We start from the raw sequence: 22,852 nt of genomic DNA on the forward strand, positions 1-22,852 counted from the left end.
ACTAAATCACTTCACAGTGCATGGGCCATTGTGAGTGAAACAACTGAAATAACAAATTCTGAATTTAAGCGGGAAGGGAAGACAGAGGGAACATTCATTTCACAGCATTTTAAACCCATCAAAACCACAAACTTTCCAGAGTAATAAGAATGAAACTTAATAAAATGAGATGATGTGTTCGTTACAAGTTAAATAATTTCATCTCTGTGAGGACATTTTTTGAATACTTCTGTAATGTTGTGTCTTGGAGAAATAATATGGACTAATTTCATCACCTCACAACCAGAGTACAGTCTTCCATGCGATCTAGATATCCCACAGTTATCTAACATCATCACAACCTTACATTTTCTTGATCATAAAAAAAATGTGTTGGACTGGTGTGATGTAACTGGTATTTTGAAATGGCAATTTCAGAATTGGGTCAGCCTGGTGGTTTAGGGGTTAAGGCGCTGACCATGGACTGAAGTGTCCTCAATTCACATTCAACCAGGGGACCTTTGTTGGTTATCATTCCCCAACTCGCTCCCTCCTAGTTTCCTGTCACGTCTCCAATGTCGTCTATCACTAAAGGCATAAAATACAGCCAAAATACTTGGAAAACAAACCTTTGATTAAAGTAAGAAACGTTATGAATTCCAGAGAGAGTGTTATTAGTGGTAAATGTAACAGTATGCTTTGAGTTTGCAATGCTACTAAATGCACACATTATTTATACATACTAACGTTGACATCCGTAAACTTTCCTTCTCCTCAAACACAAACACTTGTTAACGTATTTGATCACATTTATCGCAAACAGCTTTTTTTTTTTTTTTTAATTTTGATCTTGTCCAGCAGTCTTGAAACCCAAGACTCTTGTCTTTAATGAAAGCACAGACTGTTTAAAAGAAGCCAGTTATGCAAACTCAGTAGAATGCCAGCTGGAAATGAGAAAAGCTAATGATGCCTATGAAACTGAACAGTCCGTTTTCAGTAGCTGGCTTTCATTACACACAGTCTACAATAAATAGGAAATGATGTCTCATACCCAATATGTCCGGAAAAAAAACAGATTTCATTTGGAATATTCTGTCTATATCAATCTAGCACATTGGTAGGCAAAGAAATCAGAGCTCGGCAGAGATTAGTTATGCACCCTGTTAGCATGAAATACATCCGTAACAGACACACTCAGCCACAACATGCACGGATACTAATTGTGTGGTTCTGGTATTGTAATGTTGGCCAGCGACATATAAATCCAAATAACTAGTGCCCGAAACCTCATAATTAGAGTGACCACAGCCCTTAACCCGCTGCCAAAATACATGGGCCACAGTCGGAATGTGTGACCGACCCAGAGAGGAGGGACCAGCTTCACGTTAAGAGGGTGTGTGGGTGTGTGTGAAAGAGAGAGCGAGACTGAGAAAGAGAGAGAGAGAGCTCAGCTCACTGATTCTTAGTAAAAATCAAGTTCCTCCAACACACACACACACACACACACACACACACACACACACACACACACACACACACACACACAGTATATGTATCAAGGTGCAGCCTCGTTTCAAGGCTCTGTGCCACATTCACACATACAGAACTTCAGCCAAAGGGATGAAACAGACAGGTGCTCCATTAATAAGCTCACAGTGACATCTAACCTTCGTATGACGTCTAGTCTGCAGCTTGGCTTCAATCTTTTGATGAGACTGATTTGACAGCTAAAATAAGGTAAATGCTGATGATGAGACCCTTAAGAGGACTGCTTGATTCATGTTGATTTTGTTCACTGCAAGACAATTCTTCTACACATCTACAATCGCAGACAGATATTACAAAACAGACCTGTATTGATCACTAGGCATCATTAGTGTTTTACTAGTGTTGCTGATTCAGTTTTAAAAGAATAAACCACTAAGTAATAAACAGAAGACATGCCAAGATTCAGAATTTCCCAAAAACTAATACATGTCTATTGAAATGAAATTTTGGAGTTGAGGCACTTTTATTCAAAATGGGCTTTCATAATCAATACAATGCTGCTCATAAAAAAAAAAAGAAAAACATGCAAAAACGCTTTATATGGCTGGATCAAAGTTTGACAGTTCATTTAGTAAATTCTCCCCCTCCATTGCCCCTTAATGGAATATAATGAATACCAATCCAAATCCCAAACATTAAAAAGATATAAACATGCAGTATGTTTGCCCAAGAAACTTAACACTAAAACTGACAACAACTTCCTCCTAGGTAAATAATGGACTTCAATAGATCAGTTGCACAATATACCTCTAGACTGAAACTACAGCAGCTAAAAGTAAATTCCTGAGGACCTCTGACCTACTGACATGCTGAAAATGCTTTCTCACAATACCTCAGACAAAATATGATGGGACACATTTTTCTTTGTTTTGTTTTTTGGTTTTTTGGTTTTTTTTTGGGGGGGGGGGTCCATTTTCAGAAGCATGTGTCAAGTTGTCATCATGTCATCATTTTTTAACAGTCCATTCTTCACTGTGGTGAGAGCCCACTCTGATCCATAATAGACAAAATCTAAACGGCATGTGTCACAGTCAACTAACAGGTCTAACCAGACATACCAAAAGTTGGCAAAGAGTACGTGCAAAACTTGTAGCCACTAAGCGTGACTGTGTATCTCTCACCAGTGCCTGTTAATGCTGTCAATCCTGCTTGAAATGAAATGAAATCATAAATGGACACTGTTTGACGCTTTTATCTCTTTCTTTTACATTTAGAATAAAGGTAAATGAATAATATAATTATACTCCACCTTTCTGCAAACTTGTATGTACATGTCTATATTTCCAAATGCCTGAAATCACAAATTAAGTTTGGTATGTAAAGTCTGTTATGGGCACAACCTGCCACTGAGCTTGGGTGTAGTTATGAAGGTGAGACTAACAATAACACAGGCACGCCACAGCAGCAACAACAACTGGCTGATGATAAACAAAAGTGCAGTGAAATTAAATGTGCAGCAGACAAGATGTGATTGTAAACATGTAAAATACACACGCAAGTTGTCTAACTGGAGACCATCTGTATTTGTCTGTTGCTTCAGTGAATGTTGTGGCTGTACAGATGTTGGCTACTGCATCAAGGTAGCTGTCATTTGAGGACACAAACTGACGCCACATATGTCAGGGCATGAACTTGTCACGAGGGCGATACTAGCGTAACGTTTTGGTTACTTGAGGCAAGAAATTGCGCACTGCAGCTTTAAGTTGTCAAGCCATGTAGCCAGAAGCATGATAAACAGCTGTGCTTGCCATCAAGCTAATTTAGAAACACTGAAATTAGCAACGGGATAGCATTTCCACACTATGGAGACCTAAAATGGAAGCATGTTGAAGATTTGATGTAGCTGTGCAACAGCTGTTTATTTAGGCTTTATCCTCATGACTGCATTTCATAATTATAATTTACACAAACAGCAAATAAAATGGCAACAATAAAGACCTCTCAGCACTATTACGACATAACAGACCTTAGTAAACCTAAAAACACAAACGCGCATACGCTAAACGCAGTTCAAAGTAGCTCTTGTTATCAGCAGAACTGTGACCCTGGCTGGGAAAACAAATGGCTCTTCCAGGCTAAATCTCAGCCTTCGGCCACAAACGCAGACAGACGCACACACACACACAATACACACGCATCGACACACCCACACAGGAAACCAGGTCACGCCAAGTGACAAGTGCACTGACCAAGAAAACACTCAATCACTTCTACATCACTTATTATATTATATACAATATTGTCCAACACAGCACGCACTCTACCAGGCTTCTTGTCTGACAAAATACCTCAAATCATAAAAAGAGATTTCAAGCCTAATTTTCTGAAAATACTTACAATTAATCTGGATACATGCCTCTTAAAAGGTTTTGGGAATCTAATGCTCCAGGTTTTCCAAGTGATTCAGGATTCCTGCTCACTATCTTTGTGTCAACTGAGTGAGAGACAGAGAGGGAGAGTGAAAGAGCTATGTCTCTCTCTCTCTCTCTGTGAGAGAGAAACAGAGCGAGAGAGAGAAAGCATGACATGAGGGATGGGACTTGTGCAGTCAGTCTGAAAGTTCAGCAGCCAATCAGAATGCGTTTTTGAAGTTTGTACATAATTTATTGACATAAATATTTAACCTTGACAGTCATCACACTGGCAGTTACAGCACAAACAAAGGGATGCTGTGACACCCAGTCATTTCATTTCATGAGGTATTTGCAAATGGATTCTGTCCTAAATGAGATACTGTATTTTTCTGTGTTTTTTTTAGATGAGTGATGGTAATTTCTCAATATTAAAGCAATAGTTCAACATTATAGGAAATATCTTTATTTGCTTTCTTCTTGAGAGCTAGATGATAAGATTGACACCACTCTCATATCCATACAATAAATATGAAGCTAGCTAGCTGCCGCTTAGCTTAGCTTAGCATAAAGACTGGAAACAGAGCCTGTTTCTGTCCAAAACAAACAAAATCTACCTTGCAGCACCTCTAAAGCTCACCAAGTTGCACAATAGATCAACGACAATTTGAAGTTTTAGAGGATCGGTTAGTTTTATTGTGCCCATTATGTGGTTGCCAGGCAACCAGCAAAGACCTGAACAATAGCACATATGCTGTTGGTTGTATTTTAGACTATCCCAGACAAGCTGGATTATGTGAAATTTAGAAATATTAAAAAAAAAAAAAAAAAACAACAACAACAACAAATACTAGAGGAAATTATTTCTATCAAAATGTTCAAAAAGTTTGAATGTGGGTTTGAATACAGATTTAAAAGAAAAACTGTGATCTCAACTGCTCCACTGAAAAACCTGATGAAACAAAAGAGAACAGCTCTCTTTAAAAGAGAGCTGTTGGGTACTTTGTCCAACAAGATCCAACATTTCCCGCGTTGCAATAAAGTATAACACATGTTGATGAAAGCAAAAGGGGATGATCTCAGCACCTCTGACAGTGCTGAAGAAACTGGATATAATCAGAATCAGATGGTCAACAACAGCACTGTGTATAACGTTTTTGTATTTGTGAGTGTGTGTCAGTTGTTCCCTCATTTATCAAAAAAAGTTATTTCCAAACTGGCATACATCAAAATAATGTTGTACAAAATTTGTTTAAGGGCTTAACTCTTTAGTTACACCATGTAACACTAATTTTGCTTTCACTCACAGGGTATGTTCAAATATTTCAGTGTGGTGCAATGTGACATTCTCTCACACACACACACACACACACACACACACACACACACACACACACACACACACACACACACACACACACACCACACACACACACACACACACACACACACACACACACACACTCACACACACACTCACACACACACTCACACACACACACACACTGGAGCCAGGTCCACATCTCGGGCATCTCACAGCCTTGAAGTGAAAATATGAATGACTGTCACATTATCCAAAAATTTTTACAAAATGTGTTTTATAAGGTCAGTGCACTGGCTTCAGAGGTAGGGATATGACGAAACTGACCAGTGAACTTTAATAGGCGAGGCTCAAAGCGGTCATAATAACTGATGAAATTGAAACTACATCTGACACAGCTTCAGAGCGGGTCACCGTTCACCACTTGAGACATTCAACTGCTTATTGAAATTATGGATATAAACACTAATGTCCCTTGTCTGTCATAACATTTGGTCTAATGGGTTGTCAATCAAAGTGAGTGACAATTTGTTTTAATGAATTTAGATCTCACGGCTGGAACTGATGTCCTAAATCAGTGTTTATACCACCAACAGGGGGCCTTTACTCTCACATAAAAGCCTTTTTCTGATCTTCATTCATGAGGGATTATGTCACAAGTCATCCGAATGATGACTCATGGCCTGGTATGTGATTAGGTCCACCTTCAAAGTAAAGTTCACAAGTGAACAGTGATGTGTTTACTGGTAAAAAAAAAAAAAAAAAAAACCCTTTACACCTCATATGTACAATAATTTTTTACGCTTACCTCGATACTGCACAGTCAGGTTGGATTCAAATGAGAGTTAACTGCAATGCCACTTATCCTCCCAAGCGTCCAAAAAACTCCACTAAATACTTCACACTCAGCTTCAGCATTGGATCTTTAGCATTCCAGCAGCATAATAAGCAAGCCAGGGAGGGAAGGAATCCCCTTTTCTGTTGTGTGGGGGGTCATGGAAAAAAAAAGGCATGCCGTGTGAGTACAATAGAGTGATGGCGCAACTGGTGTCTCCCAACTGCAAAGAAACAGTCACGCAGAAAAGCACAGATTTCAAGTAGATTATATCTTTCGTCACAAATACTTTGGTGATGCCAAAAAGGTGACTCTCAACAAAGTACCAAAAACTTGCAAGACAGATTTGATTTCCATGGAAAATCTAAGAAACTCCTTTTGGTAGGAAAAAAAAACTAGCAAGAAGGGTAAAATAAGAATATTAGAAAACATAGTGCAACTAGGGATGCACCGATCTGACACTTGGTATTGCTATTAGTCTTAATCGAGCCAAAACTACTGGATTGGCTATTGGAAAAAATGAACTGACATTCATATATTAACTGCTGACAAGTATGCCCTGGAAGATTACAAAAATACTATTATTGCTACATTGTGCTGCCATAAAGACAAGTAGCAACATATCACATGAAAACAACAATAACCAGTATAGGGGAATTTTTATGCATCATTCTTTGATAGTTATCCAAACCACACTGCACATTGATGGCTTAGTAAAAGCTCTAAACAGGAATGTGAATCAAGACTGTATAAATGAAGGTTGTGGAACTGTATTGGAAATCAGTAAACCATCTTTACGATCCAGTAACAGAAAACCCTGCACAGTTCCCTTGAAATCTTCAGTATTATAATGCACTCTCCACACAAAGGACCCCCCTCTCTTTAACACAGGGGGTCAGTGAAGAAAAGACGCATCATATGACTACAATAGAAACACATTCCTTAAACTGGTGGCAGCTAAAAAGAAACTAACAAATGTTACCATGCAGTGCAAAGACCTTGACAAAGAGAGATCAGTGCAATCTTTATGTGCTCGCAAAATATGTAACATACCTTAATTTTGACTTTTGCATTAAGGATCAATGACTGTGGGTAAGCACAATTTTGATCTGACTGAAAGGAATTCAGACCAAACCCTAACCAAAAAAGTGAGGTGTTTTTTCAACCCAACCCTCAACCACTGCAGTGTTTAATGAGTCCAAACCCTGCTAATGTCTGATTTTTGTTGAAAAATCATTGTTAACAATATCCCAGTATTGACAGAGTGAAAGCCATAGTAAATTCTTGAATGTACAGCATTAACAGCAAACTTGAAAAAAATCAAAAGATCAGGTTAAAAAGTATATTATTTACATACAAAAGGCAATTATTTGCATTACATTACATTATTTTCCCAATGGGATCAACTACATTGATTGAAGAAATGTGACATACCAGCAACATACCCAACCTAATTCAAGCTTGAGAAAATTCTAAGAGCTCACATTGGCTATCCCTACTAGCTTTGGGCAGAGAATCACAGCTCAAATGAGTAGGAACTGATGGAAAATTGCTTTCCATCTGAAAACTTAGCTAAATGGAATCTGTACTTTATCCATCCAAATAGAATGGCACCCCCCTTATTAAGAGAATTTAAGGCATGTATTAGCAATCATTTGAAGGGAGTATTATTAAAGCTTTGGGTTGGGATCCAAAATGAGTCACATGCCAGTTTCTGGTGGGTCCCCACATACCAAGTGCTGGTTATGTTTAAATTAGTCATGGTCACATAATGGGGCCAAACTGGCGAGGCTTCTTAGATTAATAAGTTTGGGCAGCCTCATTTTGGCCTCCTGGACCACATGTTTTTCTAATTAACTAAGACAGACAGTTGATTCATCTGAAGATGAAATGTGAACCTAGACACTCTGAAAATCTTTAGCACTTGGGTCTGTCAGGAATGATCAAAGCTGAGGACTGATATATCTTTGACTCATGAAGATTTTATCAAACGAGCCACCAGTAGAGCACAAAAATGCTGAAACAACTACATGGGAAAAGAGGGAGTGGGAAGGATTTAAGTGAGAGAAAACTATCTACCTACGCACAACCAACTTTTATCACCACATAGATGATACTGATAGCAACAGTATGAAAAAGATTGTGAAAGCAGGCTGAAAAAAGAAAGGAAAAAAAGTTAAAAGGATGAAACATCAACCTGCAATCCTTTGCAGGTTACGTTTCATTTTTAACACTGAGTCCCTCTGTCAGTAAAAAAAAAAGTGTGGGGCTGGTTAGACTGGGAGCAGCACTGCAAACAGAACAGACTTTTCATGCAAGGGACCTGGAGAACATATGGCTTTGATTAGAGGGTAGGGCAGAGAGAGACGCCAGTGGAAACTGTACAGAAAGAGAGAGAGAGAGAGAGAGAGAGAGAGAAAGTCTATGTGTGAGCGTGTGTGTATATCTGCTAGTGTGTGCATCAGAGTAACAAGAGGGGGAGAGGGCTGACTCAAGAAGGGGTGACTGTATTTTCATGGTTGATGAGTGTGTGGATGCAAGAGTGTGTGCGTGTGTGTGTATGTGTAGTTGTTAACAAAAGACAGAATAAAAGATGACTCAACAGGGGGAGACTGCTGAACTTGGAGAATAGAATGAAATGAGTCCCTGTCTGTCTGTGTGTATGTGTGTGTGTGTGTGTGTGTGTGTGTGTGTGTGTGTGTGTGTGTGTGTGTGTGTGTGTGTGGGGGTGTGGGAACAGAAGGACAATTGAGGCTCAGCAAGGGTTGCCCTTGTTAAGCCTTATATGATGGAGAGCCATGTCCATATCACACATTCACACTTTACATATGGTGTAAAACCTCCACTGTGACCCTGTGGCCATCAGTTAAAGGTTTTTCATTAACAAAACTTCACTGCCGCTAATAAACCTTGAAATAACTGCTCTGTGTTTGTCTGGTCTGCTTCACCAGCCACTTTCTTTTCCATGACACATTAAATTGTTGGGGATAGACTAAACATTATGTAAGCATATGGCAATCACACAACATATGCCTAAGCGTAACTGCACTTAATCAACCAAATTCCCAGATGTTGTTCAGTCATGATGAAGTCAAAATAAGTTCAAGTCCAAGCCAATGAGAATCTGGTTTCAGCCCAAACAGTCTGCTGAGTGAGATCTGGCTTAGAATCTGGATGATTGTATACAATATAATAATTGCTTCGTTCAGTGTTTTTCCTTTGCCTAAACTTTGTTCATGTCCACACATGTTGTCTGACCTGCTGTATGCAAGACAGCATGTTAAGAATGAGAAGATATTATTGGGAATGGTTAAAGGGGGAAATCACTTGAATCTCAATGCAGGTAATATTCCCACAGAGATTTTTGTGAGTGCACCACTTCAATGACAACATAGCAACTCCAAGCTCAAAATCATAAACATCTTAAAACATGCTCAGTTTAAGAATTCAAATTCAGCTTTTAGTTCCATTAATAGAGTGTATCAATGACAGAAAGTGTATTGATGTAAAGTGGCTAAAAACAGAGCAGACTTAAAGGTATCCTGTGGAGCTTTGACCACTAGGAGTGCTATGGAGCAATGTATGTTTATGTTGAAAACACACAACGTAAATAAGTTTGGCAATGCACCAGAAAAAGGCAGGGAAAAAGAAAAGAACATGGCTGTAAAAAATGCAGGATTTAAATTATTCTGAAAAATCAGCCTTGCAAATGTTTTACGATGAAGGAAATCAGATGAAGGATATACCCCATATGTTTTGTGTAGAAACTCTTAATGTAAACATAACTTCTGTTTGTGTATAAGAGAACTCTGCAGGGCACCTTAACTTTCCATGCAATCAAAGTGCAACAGTAGCTTGATAGCATATAGCAAAAAAAATGAATTCCACAATTGCTACATTAAAAGGTCAAAGGTCAATTATGGCTACTAATTAACAACCTTCCAAGGCCAGACACCATAAAGACTGCAACATGATCAAAACAAAGTCCTGAGCTGCTCCACAGCTGAACAAATTCAAAGCAGTGGAAAAGAGGATGCACTAATACACAGACTAGCAAGTTTGGGGAAAACAAGTCCGACCAGTCTCCCATCCTTGTCTGCTCCAAATTTCTATCTCAAGACACCACCACACCTTCACTGCAGCTGCTGTCTCAATATTGGAGCACGCAAACTGGCTGGAAGTTGATTTAGTATGCACAATGGTAACATTATCAATCTGAGCATAAGTGGAAGTTTTTACAAGGAAATAGTCTGGTCGGTAAAATTACTGAATTTTGTCAACCACTACATAAAGACAATATTCATTAAATAGTTGTATCTTGAGTGTCTTTTCTTCTTGTGGCCTTTTTCATTTTGATGAATATTGTCCTGCTATCCTATTAGTGTGTGTCAGACTCTCTTATGAGCTATTGTTTATAGTGTACAAAACAGACAACAGGCAAAATCTCTGCCCTTAGGTTAGACTGATTCTGGTCTGGATATGGTTAATCTAAGGCAGTGTTTCCCTCTTTTTCTTCATTCCCATTTGGAATTGATTAATCTCTTTACTTTAAGGCAACCTTCACTGAAACATCACATTGAAAAAAAGTTGCAGGTCACTATTCCCCGGGGATGTCTACAGGGGACTCTGTAAGCAATGACCTGACCTGCCAAACTAAAAGACTAACACACGCACACCTTTGAAGTTAATTAGAGTGCTAGCAGCTCTGACAAAGAAGAAATCCACTGGACCCAGTTTTAGCCATAGGGTTGTAGCTACATAAACACAAACAACTTTGACAGTGATGTAGCCTCCAGGCATAGGAATGCACCTGAACGCAAGCATAGAGATACAATGGCTGGCACACGTAAACCTTTTCGTAACAGCTCGAAAAAAACATTAGTCATCAGTAGACCCCAATTTTTAGGAGTGTATTTCTGCTCGGAGTTAAAGTATAGATGATTTCAGGTGTTTTCCCGGTTGAAAGAGAGTCAAGCTCACAGCCACATTTCATCAACATTCCTCTGTAGTACCAGAAAACCCTGAATGAATGTCAAACATCACTATAAAGCTGGTTCTGTTTGATTTTGGGTTTCCTGGACCAGTTTGGGAACCACTGAGCAACTTCACAAACAAACTGACCCGAAGACTCATGCAACGCGACCCCAACAAAAATGTGCCAAAACGTGCATTGACGTGACAGTTTTGAGGATGTGGTGGCACAAACTTACCGACCAGTGTTGTCATTTCCAGTTAGCATCTATCAAAACTCCACAAACTGTCTCGTACAACACATGTCCTGCTAAGTTTTCGTTGACTGACTCGCTCCACAGCTCTCGCTGAGAGACAGTTGATGCAGCTCGTGCCGCGGTGGGAAACCGCTCTCTCTTTTCGCTGACACCTTCAGGTGCTCCTCGGAATACTGTACTCCACCACTCAGCACTTTGGTTAAACCATGGGCCAGTTTTTTCCAAATTTGTTCATTGAGGAAGGGCAACTTTTTACAGCTGTGGGGGACTCACAGACCATTCGTTCATTTAAGTATTTACAAAACAGTCTTTTGTTTATGATGTAATTTTTTATGTTAACACTATAGGCTATTCTATATATATTAATTCTGCATAATAGATGGACATTGTTGGTTGCAGGTGTATAAATGGAATAGTCCCAGGTAGGGTAAAACATGCCAGTCAAGACTTTGCAAAAAAGGGCTATTAACTTCAGGCAATTGTGCAGAAAAACCAAATCAATCCTGAAATATTTTGCTCTTTACAGGGACCCTGTGTAGTTTTAAGACCTTCATTATTTTTAGTTCATGTGGTGCTCACATGGTGCATATTTCCGAATAAAGTTGTTTAATTAAATTACCATATATTAACTTGCACACAGAAAACTCTAGGACCAGGTAGTATTGTTCCAGCATGGGTGGTTTCTGTGTATATAATGAAGTTTCTAAATAGGTATAGTCTACTGTGTGCACAGTAAGCCTACTGGATGGGAATTTGGAGGCGAGGGAGATATACAGTCCACTAAACGTATATCATGCCACTTGTAGGCATAATATTGTTGTTTGGAAGTCATAGCTGCATCAGTGTTTTGTTTAATGTGGTAAATCCAAAATGTATCTATTTAATTGTGCTCTTGTTGTGACTGATTTACATAACGTGTTAAGCCTAAAACCAATATATCCGACAGCACTTAAAGGCTGCATCGGCTTCTCTCAGTAGCCAACTGAGCTGTGGACAGGAGGACAATAAATGCGGCTCTGGGCTACTTTGTGGTACCGTGTGTGTGTGTGTGTGTGTGTGTGTGTGTGTGTGTCACTACATTGGAATGTCTGGCAACGGTTTCTCACCATAGCCAGTCGTCAACTTTATGAAGCTTCCCTGTACATTATTTCCTCCAAGCCAAAGTGATTTATGTTTTACAGTAACGCACTGCAGACAACTCAGTATAAATGAGTGCAATGTTATACATACCTATTACGTTTGGTTCAACTCAGCAAGAGTCCAATCACAGATCACAGAGATAATTGTATGACCGATACATGCCTTGGACCCATGATTTGCCAATCTTTGAGCCAGATGTGCCTCACCTCAGCCGAATGAGCTAGATTTCTGCTTGGGACACACTCAGTCTGCAGAGTGAAAGTCTAGCTCATTCATTTGGTTGGCAAGGGGAAGTTTCGTGCGCAGCAAATGCACGCATGAAAGTAGAAGAGAAAGTAGGTTACAATTGTGCAGTTGTTCTACCCTCTGAACGCACCGCGCGCCCCGCCCCCGAGACAGCGAACAGCACGTGCTTGAGAGAGATGCCCTTTTCCACTTCACAGCTTATAACAGCATTATTTCAACTTGGAAAGTGAGGGATTATTTTCCAATTCCCTCTCGCTCCACCGATGGGAAGTCTTATGCCATCCATCAGGAATGTGCAACTCTTCCATTCTTCCAGCTCTCCTCCACCCAGGAGCAAGCAAACCTTTGGGAATCCCCAGCTCGCTGATAAAAGACAGGGCGGGTGGCCTTTCCAGTTTATCTAACATTTTTATTTGCTCGCAAAATCAAACTCAAATATGGTTTAGAACTTTGTCACATTGTTACGATTGTGACATTTGATGTGATGGTAGCGACCTGTTTCTAAAATGTTGACACTTCTTGCTGAAATTAAACATCTGATGTAACTTTATACACTGCAAACTCACATTCACAAGTTTGAAATGCAGCCAATAAGGGCACGAGAGCTTTATTAGTAAGCAATGTGTAACTGTGTCTCTGTATTAAAGAGGAAAAAGAGGAAGCAGATAAGGAGGGGAGAGACTTTGACTCTAGATTAAGAAGTTATCCTAACACACAGTTTTGAAGCTTGGTGGTAGCAGATTTATTCTGTGTTCAGAAGCCTATGTGCACACAGAGAGAGACTATTCAAAAACACAGAATATAACTGTGAACATAAAGCTCCCACCTGACCAGCCCACCCAAGATGATAGCGTGCTATGTGCCCAGAATAAATGGAATAAAGCAGAAGGAAAGGCAAATTAAATAATATTGCACATGAATTTGTTATTAATTGACGATAATGTTAAAGGTGTTATCAGCAAACATTTGCTGCATTCCTCCCTGTGGGTTGAAACTCTGAAGCTACAGTTGCACATCAAGTTACACCTCATTCAGTGACGGCAGATCATGTGGCTTTTACTTCCATGGAAAAATAAACATTTACTCCTATGATAGAAAAATAAGTAACACTATCTTGTTTATTCATCTGATGACACTGAAACATTTAACTACATTTACTTGCGATACCACATCTAAAAACTGCCATGGCAAGGCAAGTTTATTTCTTTCAACGACAAGGCCATTCACTGTGTTTTACTGAGGAAATGTAAGGCTTTATGAAAAGAAACACAAGGCAATACATAAGTACAGTACACCGCCACAACTATTAAGAGTTTCAGGTGAAGTTACATTGTCCTAATTTTTGTGGATCCTGCCCTCTGCTGTCAGAAAAAGCTGATTACATGTGCAGGGAGACATTACAATTATACTACTGTTACTTAATGACCACTGATGTTATAACTATAATAATGATAATAGTAACTAATGATAATAGGAGTATCATTAAAAATGATAATGCCTATAATACATAGAATTAACAACGTAAATCACTCAAGTTTGTTATTTGTATATGATGACACTCGTCAATATGAGTATACTGTTGTATATGTGATTGCGCTTTAAAGAAATTGATGATCGCATTGCATGTTGCAACTGAAACAAAAGTATTGCTAAAACTGTAGGTGGCAGCTTCAAAAACTCTTTTTACACAAGACATCTTTAGCCCCAAGTTATTCTACCCTGCAACAAAGAGCTACTCTGTTCTAGTTCCGCTTTTTTACACTTCACTTAGCTCAGTGCTCCGCTGAAAAATTACCCTGCAACCATGCCTCGATCCAGAGGAAGGTTTGTATTATGTATATATTCAGCCCTCTATGCAAGGTACAGGCCTTTATTTTGCAAGATATGAGTGACACAAGGCGAACACAGCCATTTGGCATGAATAGACAAGGCCTCACAACTGTGCGTTGTTTACAAATAAAAGGAAAATAAACAAAGGCATAGTAGAAAGTTGTGTAGTGCTCGCAGAGACAAATAACCTGCACGCGTATACACACACACACACACACACACACACACACACACACTCGCACAAACACAAAAAGACTACAATCCACTCAGACAGGTTATTCTTAGCCCTCCTGTCAACAGCTGCCTGACTCAGTGGTTTGTAAAAAAAGGTTGCCTAGTTTGTACCATTGTCATCTATTGAGTCATCAGCGGAGCTCGGGCAACGCCATAGGCTCTGGGACAATGATGTAAGAACAGACAACCCCTCTACACAGTTTGGGTCGGTTCCGCAAGTTTCAGTCATGTTAGAAACATATAATGATGACCACAGACAACAAGAGTTATAAATTCATATAGAATTTATTCTTGAATAATAAGAAACTAAATATTAACCATCACTATGCAGAAATATATACATCTTACACAAGAATATGTCGATGTAATACATTACAGAAATCTTAAAAATACTATTAAAGCATAGTTTAAAAATCCTAAAAACATCTTTAGTAGGTTTGTAAGGCTTATAGGTCCTGAAACAAATGTTTACCTAACCATCTGCTGGCAATTCAACACATTGTGCTTACACTACCAGCATTCAAGTCATCTAAACCAAAATTCTGAGCACTAAAAGTCAATGTCAAAGCAAACCAAACAAGAACAACATAAAACTAGCCTCTGAACATCTGAAGTGACCTTAACATCCTACTGTACTACGAACAATGATAAATAAATGCCACAGTGTCTTTAAATAAATTCTTCCACACTAAAATACGACACTGGAATCACAAGTCGTAGGCTGATTTTTGTATATTTCACACTTTGACTGTTCATCACTTAAAAAATTAATTATATCCCAGGGCTTGTTTTACAATGACCCAAAATGAACAATTTAACTACAGTTTATTTTGCTCTTTAAAACCAATGGGTAGGATTAGAATTTTATGAGCTGTTGCATTGTTTATTAATAACAGGTACTGGTAATATTGGTGATAAAATATCATATCAGTGCTATCCTAATCAGTATAATTTGACTTATTCTTGCATAATGTTTGTGCACAATTGAGCTAATTTCAAACCACAGCAAATTAAATGGAAATAAACATCAAATAAACTCTCAGGTCAATCTAAGAGAGTGCTTTCTCCAGCATAGAAAGGGCAGCATTGCTTTAATTGTGCTTTCACATGTGCCATGCCTTATAGGAGTTCTGTAAATCTCTATAGTCTCCTTAAAATATATAGTTGACTTCTTAAAGAAGAAAATTAAGGAAACAAACATACATAACTGTTAAAGAAAGTGTCACATTAGATAAAAAGAGAAGATATTCTTAGACTGTTGAGAGCACTAAATAGATGCTTTAGCTCTAAGATGACATTAAGTGCTAGCCACCATAAGACTGTGGCCTTTGGGGGATATAAGGGTCACATCTCATGTGCCTCATTTAAAAAATGCTGCTAGACTTTATCTTTGATTTTGTCATACAAGCATTTAAAAATCATTACTGACTGAGATGATTTTTTTCTCTCAGAAGAACCCTACTTCAGGTCCATTTGCACAGTGACACTAGAGAACTGCTCAGTACAAGCTGCTGGTTACTGAGCAGCTCTACTGAGAAAAGCTGGAGGTTAAAGGTCCCTACTTAAGGCACAATATTGTTAAGAAATGATTAACTATGAACTGGATAATAATAGATATTTTCCATTTGCTTTTAATATTTTAGTAAAGTAACAGAAGAAAAATCAAATCAGAAAATCAATATATCACAATGGAATAATGTTTGGGCAGGCTTTCCATGTAATTCTAATTTGGCCATTATAAACAGGTGAAAAATCCCTGAGAGAATCCTACAGCATGATTGTGTATTCAAGTAAAAACTATGAAAACCCATTTTGAGATTTTATTTTCAGCCTTTCTATTTTTCTATTTTTGACTCAAATATTTGTAATGTCTTTATGATAAAAGCTTTTTGTTTGCTAAAAAAATGGCTAATAAATGGCTGTATTTAAATGCTTATACCACTTATGTGCATTATTTTACCTTTCCTTATAGTAGTTGTAAGAGTGATCATAGTTACATTGTCAGCATCACAGATGCATGAAGTGTTTTCTTCACAAATACTCATTTCACAGTGCCTAGCACATGCCACAAGAAAATAAAAAACGTAGTATACTTTTTTTTAGTGTACTATTATTGTTGTTATGTGAAACAGTATGAATGGTCCCAATACAGTAAACCTATCTCTTTGGCTATTTCGTTCAGGTTCGAAGCAAAAGGCAAATGGGACCCAAGGACATCTTTCATCAAACTTCTTCATTATGGTGAAATTCAGCTTTCACCCCATTTATGCTGTACATATTTTATTATGGTGAGAATAGGAATTCGCTCATGAATAAGCAGTTCGTTAGCTACACAGACTCCAGGGAGTGGGATACAGCTGTAAAGTGGATATAAAGGTTTTTCTTCTGCTTATTTCCCTCACAGATGTGCTCATTTACACAAAAATAAATGCATAATAGTAAATTACACAAGTTGACTCTCAGGCGTCAACATGTATAGATGTACAGTATTCAAATTTGTATTAAAAACTCTCACAAGCTCATAACTGACCGCCACTAGATTATCCTTGTATGTTTTTGCTTTCAACTCTCTAAATAGCTTAAACCTCCTCCTTAGGTTTGCATGTAAATAACAAGTAAAACACTGAAGAAATCAAGAACATATGATAGTGAAAAAAGTTTAAATAGTAATACTTAAGTATTCTATACTGCTTCTCCTGCTCAGCTCTTGCGAGAGCTACTGTACCACTTCCTAACTGCTACTCCACTAGTGCTCATCACTACGCACAGCGCCCCTCCGAGGCTCCACAAGGTCGGTGCACGGTTAAAGAAAATAAACTGGAAGATGAACGCCAGCACCACATCCACAGTCCTCATCAGGGCAACAGGTCCGGCCTTCTCGATCTGCAGGGCCTTCGTCAGGAAGGACTGACCAGCAATACCCAGGACAGCGATCAACATCAGCAACCAGCGATCACGGCCACAGAACGGGATTTTCCATTCCCCAAGGACGGATACAGTGATGATGCACTCGATGAAACCGATTACAGCATAGTACCAAACAGAGAGGTAGTAATGTACGCTCTTCCCCATCTTGCGAAGGACAACAAACGTAAAAGCAGCAGCGATCGCTCCTGTGAATAAATCAAAAAATAAGAGACTGAATACACCAATCAGAAATACAATGAAAGTTAAAAAGTATATTTAAATCTGCTGCTTCATAACCACACATTTATCACTGAATTCATCGTGAAATCATTCAAGTTAATTAACAAACGCTCTACTGAAACTTACTGGAATGGGTTCCTTCTTGTGACCCTGATGAAAATCTTTTTTATTGGACTGTTGCTGACAGCCATAACCTAATAAAACCATCTGTGAGTCCATGTTTGATTGCCCCTGTATTTTCAGGCTCTTTACAAACATAATATATTCTGCCATGCCATACCATGTGAACTTTTCCTGCATCCTTCTCTACAGTCAAACTGGCACCATTTGTAACCTCTGCCTCCTGTCTATGCCAAAGTATCACTTCATGGATGTCACTGTACTTAGGGCCCAGCCTTTGCGGGGAACAAAGTTCAATTTACTTGAACCTGATGGAAATCAGGCAAGCAAACGTTGCTATTGTTCGAGCAGTTGCTAAGGAGAGAAAATAATGGCTTTTATTTGCACAATGGTCACATTTGGTGTGACAGCAAGGGTACTCACAAATGTTATTAGGAAGGATTATGAGACTAACCACCACTGAGACCAATCCACTGAGACGTAAAAGACTGTATCTCCCAGTTGAACTGTATATGCCTTGGGACATAGTTGTACTGAAATGAATTCCCCTAGTTGCCATGGTAATCCTGACCTGGTTAAGCAGTTAAAATAAAGGACTGACTGACTGACTTATTATGGTCATACAAACTCAAATGCTTTATAAATGCATATATAAAACGGAGTCCATTCATTGTATTACCTGCAAATGCAGCAATAGTCCCCTTTATGTGGTTGGTGTAGTTGCCCTCAATGCCACGTAGATGACCACCAAAGAGGAATGGTGGCCGGGCGATAAGTATGACTCCAGTGATGGTGAAGACAGTGAAGACACAGTCCCAGATTGTACATCTCTCCTTCAAGAAGATCCAAGCCAGGAGTGAGGTAAAGACTGGATTACTGAGGGGTCAATGGACAGTGAAAAAAAGGGTTAATAAAGAAAGAAAGAAAAGTGATAGAGATGAGAGCATGTGAAAAAGTAAGTTAAATTAAGAGGGAAGTGTGGTGAGAAATGTTGATTATTGTCTCAACAGAATTTTGACATATGAGGTATACAGCTCTATGTGAATCCACTTTCCCATCTATTCAATGTATTAAAAAGAATGTGTGACAGATAAATAGTTAAGTAAGTAAGGAAAATGGCAAGTCAGATACAGAGATGAGGGAGAGGAAAGAATAAGAATGAGAGGGAGATTAACGAAAACTGTACAATTCAACGAGGATAGAATGTAATTTTAGTGTTAGGATCATCTCTACTAATCCACTTTCAATTATGTTCTAACCAGCTCTCACCTGAACATGATGACGGTGGCATCTGCTAATGGCATCTGCTGAACAGCATAGAAGAGCAGGATCATGGCATTGGAACCAATGAAACCCCGAAGTACCAGAAATATACGTTTATCTCTGGGTCCGAGGAAACCTGTCCTGGAGGAGCAGAGATATGAGGATGATGGATGAATGGATGACTGGATGGATGGATGACTAGACTGACTGATAGAGGAAGCAATTAAAAGTATTTCAGAAAAAAACAGGATGGACTGAGCAGCAAAGTGAGCTGAGTGATGGCAAATGGCTGGATGGTTCGGTAGATAGATGGATACATTTAGGTTGTGAGGAAATGACAGTGATGAATGGATGCATGGATGGGGCTGAAAGGAGAGGAAGAGGGGCAGTTTGGTTGGTGATGATTTAATGTTAAAATAAAAAAAATGCAGAGGAGGAATGGATGGATTGATGAACAGGTAGATGAATGAATAGGAATACTGGTGGTAGTCTTTGGGAATTCAGTTTAATTTCAATTCTTAGGGTCAAAATGTGATTTTAAAGTATTATTTTCTAAAAATCTGTGATGTTCATTGTAGTCTTTAACAGTGTTGTCATGTGAAAATGGCATGAGATGTGTACAATATAACAACTTCAAATGGGAAGACAATGAAGTAGCCTATTTTTCATCAACATTCTTAAACTTGTCTGAGCAGTGACAGTATGTTAAGTCAGGATTCTTGCCTACAAAGTGAACACAACACCAGGAATCCCCGGAGATACACTGCGGACAGGGAAAGATGCTATTTCTCTGAGTTTATGCACTTAATCTTGTCACAACACATAAATTGCTGGTTTGGTTTGTTTGGGAGTGTTACTATAACCCTAACTATTTCATGTCATGTGTAAAACTTTAACCTGAAATGAATGTTTAAAAGTCTTAAATGTTTGAGTTTCTCCATTATGCTTACTTGTGGTAGATGAGTAATGGCATAACAAAGAGCATCTGGAAGAAGCAGCGTATGGCGCTGATTTCTATGGCGTGCACTCCCTGGATGGTTTTCACCAAGACGGCAATGATGGAGAAGAAAACTGTGGACAAGAAAGCATAGAACAAACCAAGACCCGAACATCCCTTTGGTTTTTCTGTAAAAAAGAGAGAAAAGGAAGAGCGAGTTAAAGAACAGGTAGTGATGGTGGCAGAGAAGATAAGTATGAAGGTGTGGCAAGAGATAAGAGGGCCTAAGAGGGGTACTACTGTTCCACACTTCATTTATAAAAATACTGCTTGTTTTGTTGTACTTATGCTGGTGCAGTAACTGCAGGATGGAGAGTATGTTACTGAACTCCATGTGGCCTGGGTAAAAATTCAGTTGCAAAAACCACAAACAAAAAGATCCGCAAAAGACAGCGGTGTAGTGTTTGCAAACCCTGCCTGTGGAACAATAAACTGATATGCTTGTAGAGATTAAATTTCAACCTGAGGTCACTCAGGCATCTTTCTTTGTGCTTGTCCACAATGTGCGGTCTATTTATCATTCCATTTATTATACAAATCATTTGTCTTGTTAACCTTGCATCAAGCCAAACAGCTGAATGTCCATCCTCTTTAACCTTAAGTTGTCATATTGGTGCACTGCTATCAGATTTGTCTGAACATAGTGATCTTTTGTATTCTTAGTTTTCCCATAGTGCCCAGTAGAAACAGGCAGGAAGATCATTATAGTGTTACTTTACTGACGTAGTATTACAGTATTACACTTACTTTTGTTACTTGTTAATTACATTTTGATTGGAATCAGTGACTTGGATGAGATGATAAACATTAAAGCAAGAACAAAATCTTATCATCACTTATAATATTTGCAGAATTTCATCATTTCACCAAGTATGTAATTAATAATTATTAATTATTGTCAATCAAAATTTTAATATCAAAATTGAAATTGAATTAAAGAGAAAATCGGAAATAATAAGTTGTTGGTGTGAGAATACCAGTGATTAACAAAGGGAACCCACACATTTATAAGTACTGCCTTGTTTTCCACATTGTTATTGGCATTTTACTCCGGGTACAAAATGTAGATTATGCAAAACTGATAATCAGGGGCAATGAGAATGCATTTTTCACTTCCTTGTACGTTTCCAAATCAAAGGCACAGAGCCTTTCTTCCTCATACCCTGTTACACCAGTGGAAAAAACCCTTCTATACCTCTTTTGTTGATGGGCACTTACTTATTGAAAAGATATTCAGATGTACACTGTAGCCATATAAAGAGGAAATGTTTAAAATTCAAAAGATCTTATTTATACAATCTGTGTGATATGCAAAGAGCCTGCAGGTATTGTTGCCCTGGTACTCTAAAAGTGCACAGTCATCCATCCTCTAAGGATGATGCAAAAGCTAAGCTGGCTTAGAGCAGACGGCAGGCTACACACTTAGCAACCTAGTTGTTGAGAGGCACACTAACTTTGAACAATATGTGTCTTATTATGGTGATTATTAAGAATAAAATGTAAATAAGGAGATATAGTTAACGTTAGACTCTTGGTAAGACCAACCACTATCAATAAAAACATTACCGGTTAATAAATTACCACAAACAACATATTTCCATTTACTAGTATTTGTTTACACAGTCTAAAACATTTGGACTGTGTAACCCACTTTTATCGTGACGTAAATCTTATGAAATTACGTCATTTGTGTCAGCCTTAAAGAAAAAACAGAAAGGCGTCCAAACTTTACGAAAATTGTTTAAATGACTTTAGATGTGCTTTCCTTCGTCTTTAACGGTGATTTTTGTGCTTTCCTTCGACTAGTAGGTTAATGATATACACGTGATATCAGCACTGTTATTACTAATACGTGACGTTACACGGTTGTATAACGTAAGGCTACGCAGGAAGTCTCTGGTTCTCTGGCTGCTTATCACTTTATTTCTGCATCTTCTGCCTATCACAAAGTTCATAAACAGCCGACACTGATATGAGGGTGGGGGCATTTATCACTTCAGGGTTAAATCTCGTTTAACGCAATGAGTGCGTGAACTCGTCTACCTTCACGTGCGCTTCCGTCTCGGGATGATGCGGGCTTGTTCCTGACGCAAAACGCAGGCGGACACAGCGTTTTCTTCTCGCTGCCTTCCTGTGAATCCTCGCTCCCTCGCGCTTCCCCCCTTTCCTCAGCATCTTCACCATAATGGCACAACACATGACAGTTTCTTTGCAAGTGAACCCGCTCTGCTGTCCGTTCATCGTCGCCACACTCGTCGTGGTCGTCGCCGTCGCTGTTCTTGCCATGGCTGTCAACTTTGTGAAACACCACAGTAATGTCGTCCTCTACGGATAAAGCCCGCTCGTGTGTACAGTGGTTACAGTCGCCCATGGTAAGATGTGGCGGCTGAGCGGCAGCATGCCTCGGACAGAGTACTGTCCTCCTTCGGTGCCCTGAGTAACTGAAAAGACAAGGTTAATGACTAACCTTGGTGCTAGGATAGAAACTCCCATGCGGTGGTTACTTTGCCCACAGGGGGGCAGAACTGAACCCAATCCACCTCTGCTGGACAACTAAAACATTACCCAACATTTACGACTATTGCAGAGGGAGGCAGTGCATATTTGAACCAA

The 22,852-nt window shown here is 38.9% G+C and overlaps 2 protein-coding genes across 9 annotated transcripts in view; both read right to left on the reverse strand.

Moving 5' to 3' along the window:
- plce1 (phospholipase C, epsilon 1) overlaps positions 1-11,338 on the reverse strand; it is a 103,000-nt gene extending 91,662 nt beyond the window's left edge. For 7 of the 8 annotated variants that reach the window (XM_056365898.1, XM_056365897.1, XM_056365896.1 and 4 more), the window contains exon 1: positions 3,865-3,991. The gene's annotated coding sequence lies outside the window, so the exon portion shown is untranslated. Of the gene's footprint in view, positions 1-3,864; positions 3,992-11,244 lie in introns of those variants that run through there. The other variant, XM_056365895.1, reaches the window with a different exon arrangement.
- A 3,640-nt stretch (positions 11,339-14,978) lies between these two features.
- On the reverse strand, positions 14,979-22,763 carry slc35g1 (solute carrier family 35 member G1). The gene is made up of 5 exons (XM_056366631.1): positions 22,283-22,763; positions 20,193-20,367; positions 19,249-19,383; positions 18,659-18,855; positions 14,979-17,825 (listed from the first exon to the last, which is right to left on the reverse strand). The coding sequence occupies exons 1-5, from the start codon at positions 22,608-22,610 to the stop codon at positions 17,413-17,415; spliced, it is 1,248 nt and encodes a 415-aa protein (XP_056222606.1). The 5' UTR covers positions 22,611-22,763; the 3' UTR covers positions 14,979-17,412.
- Positions 22,764-22,852: the final 89 nt, after the last annotated feature.

This window comes from Seriola aureovittata, chromosome 21, assembly GCF_021018895.1.
Source record: "Seriola aureovittata isolate HTS-2021-v1 ecotype China chromosome 21, ASM2101889v1, whole genome shotgun sequence".
NCBI classification, from domain to species: Eukaryota; Metazoa; Chordata; class Actinopteri; order Carangiformes; family Carangidae; genus Seriola; species Seriola aureovittata.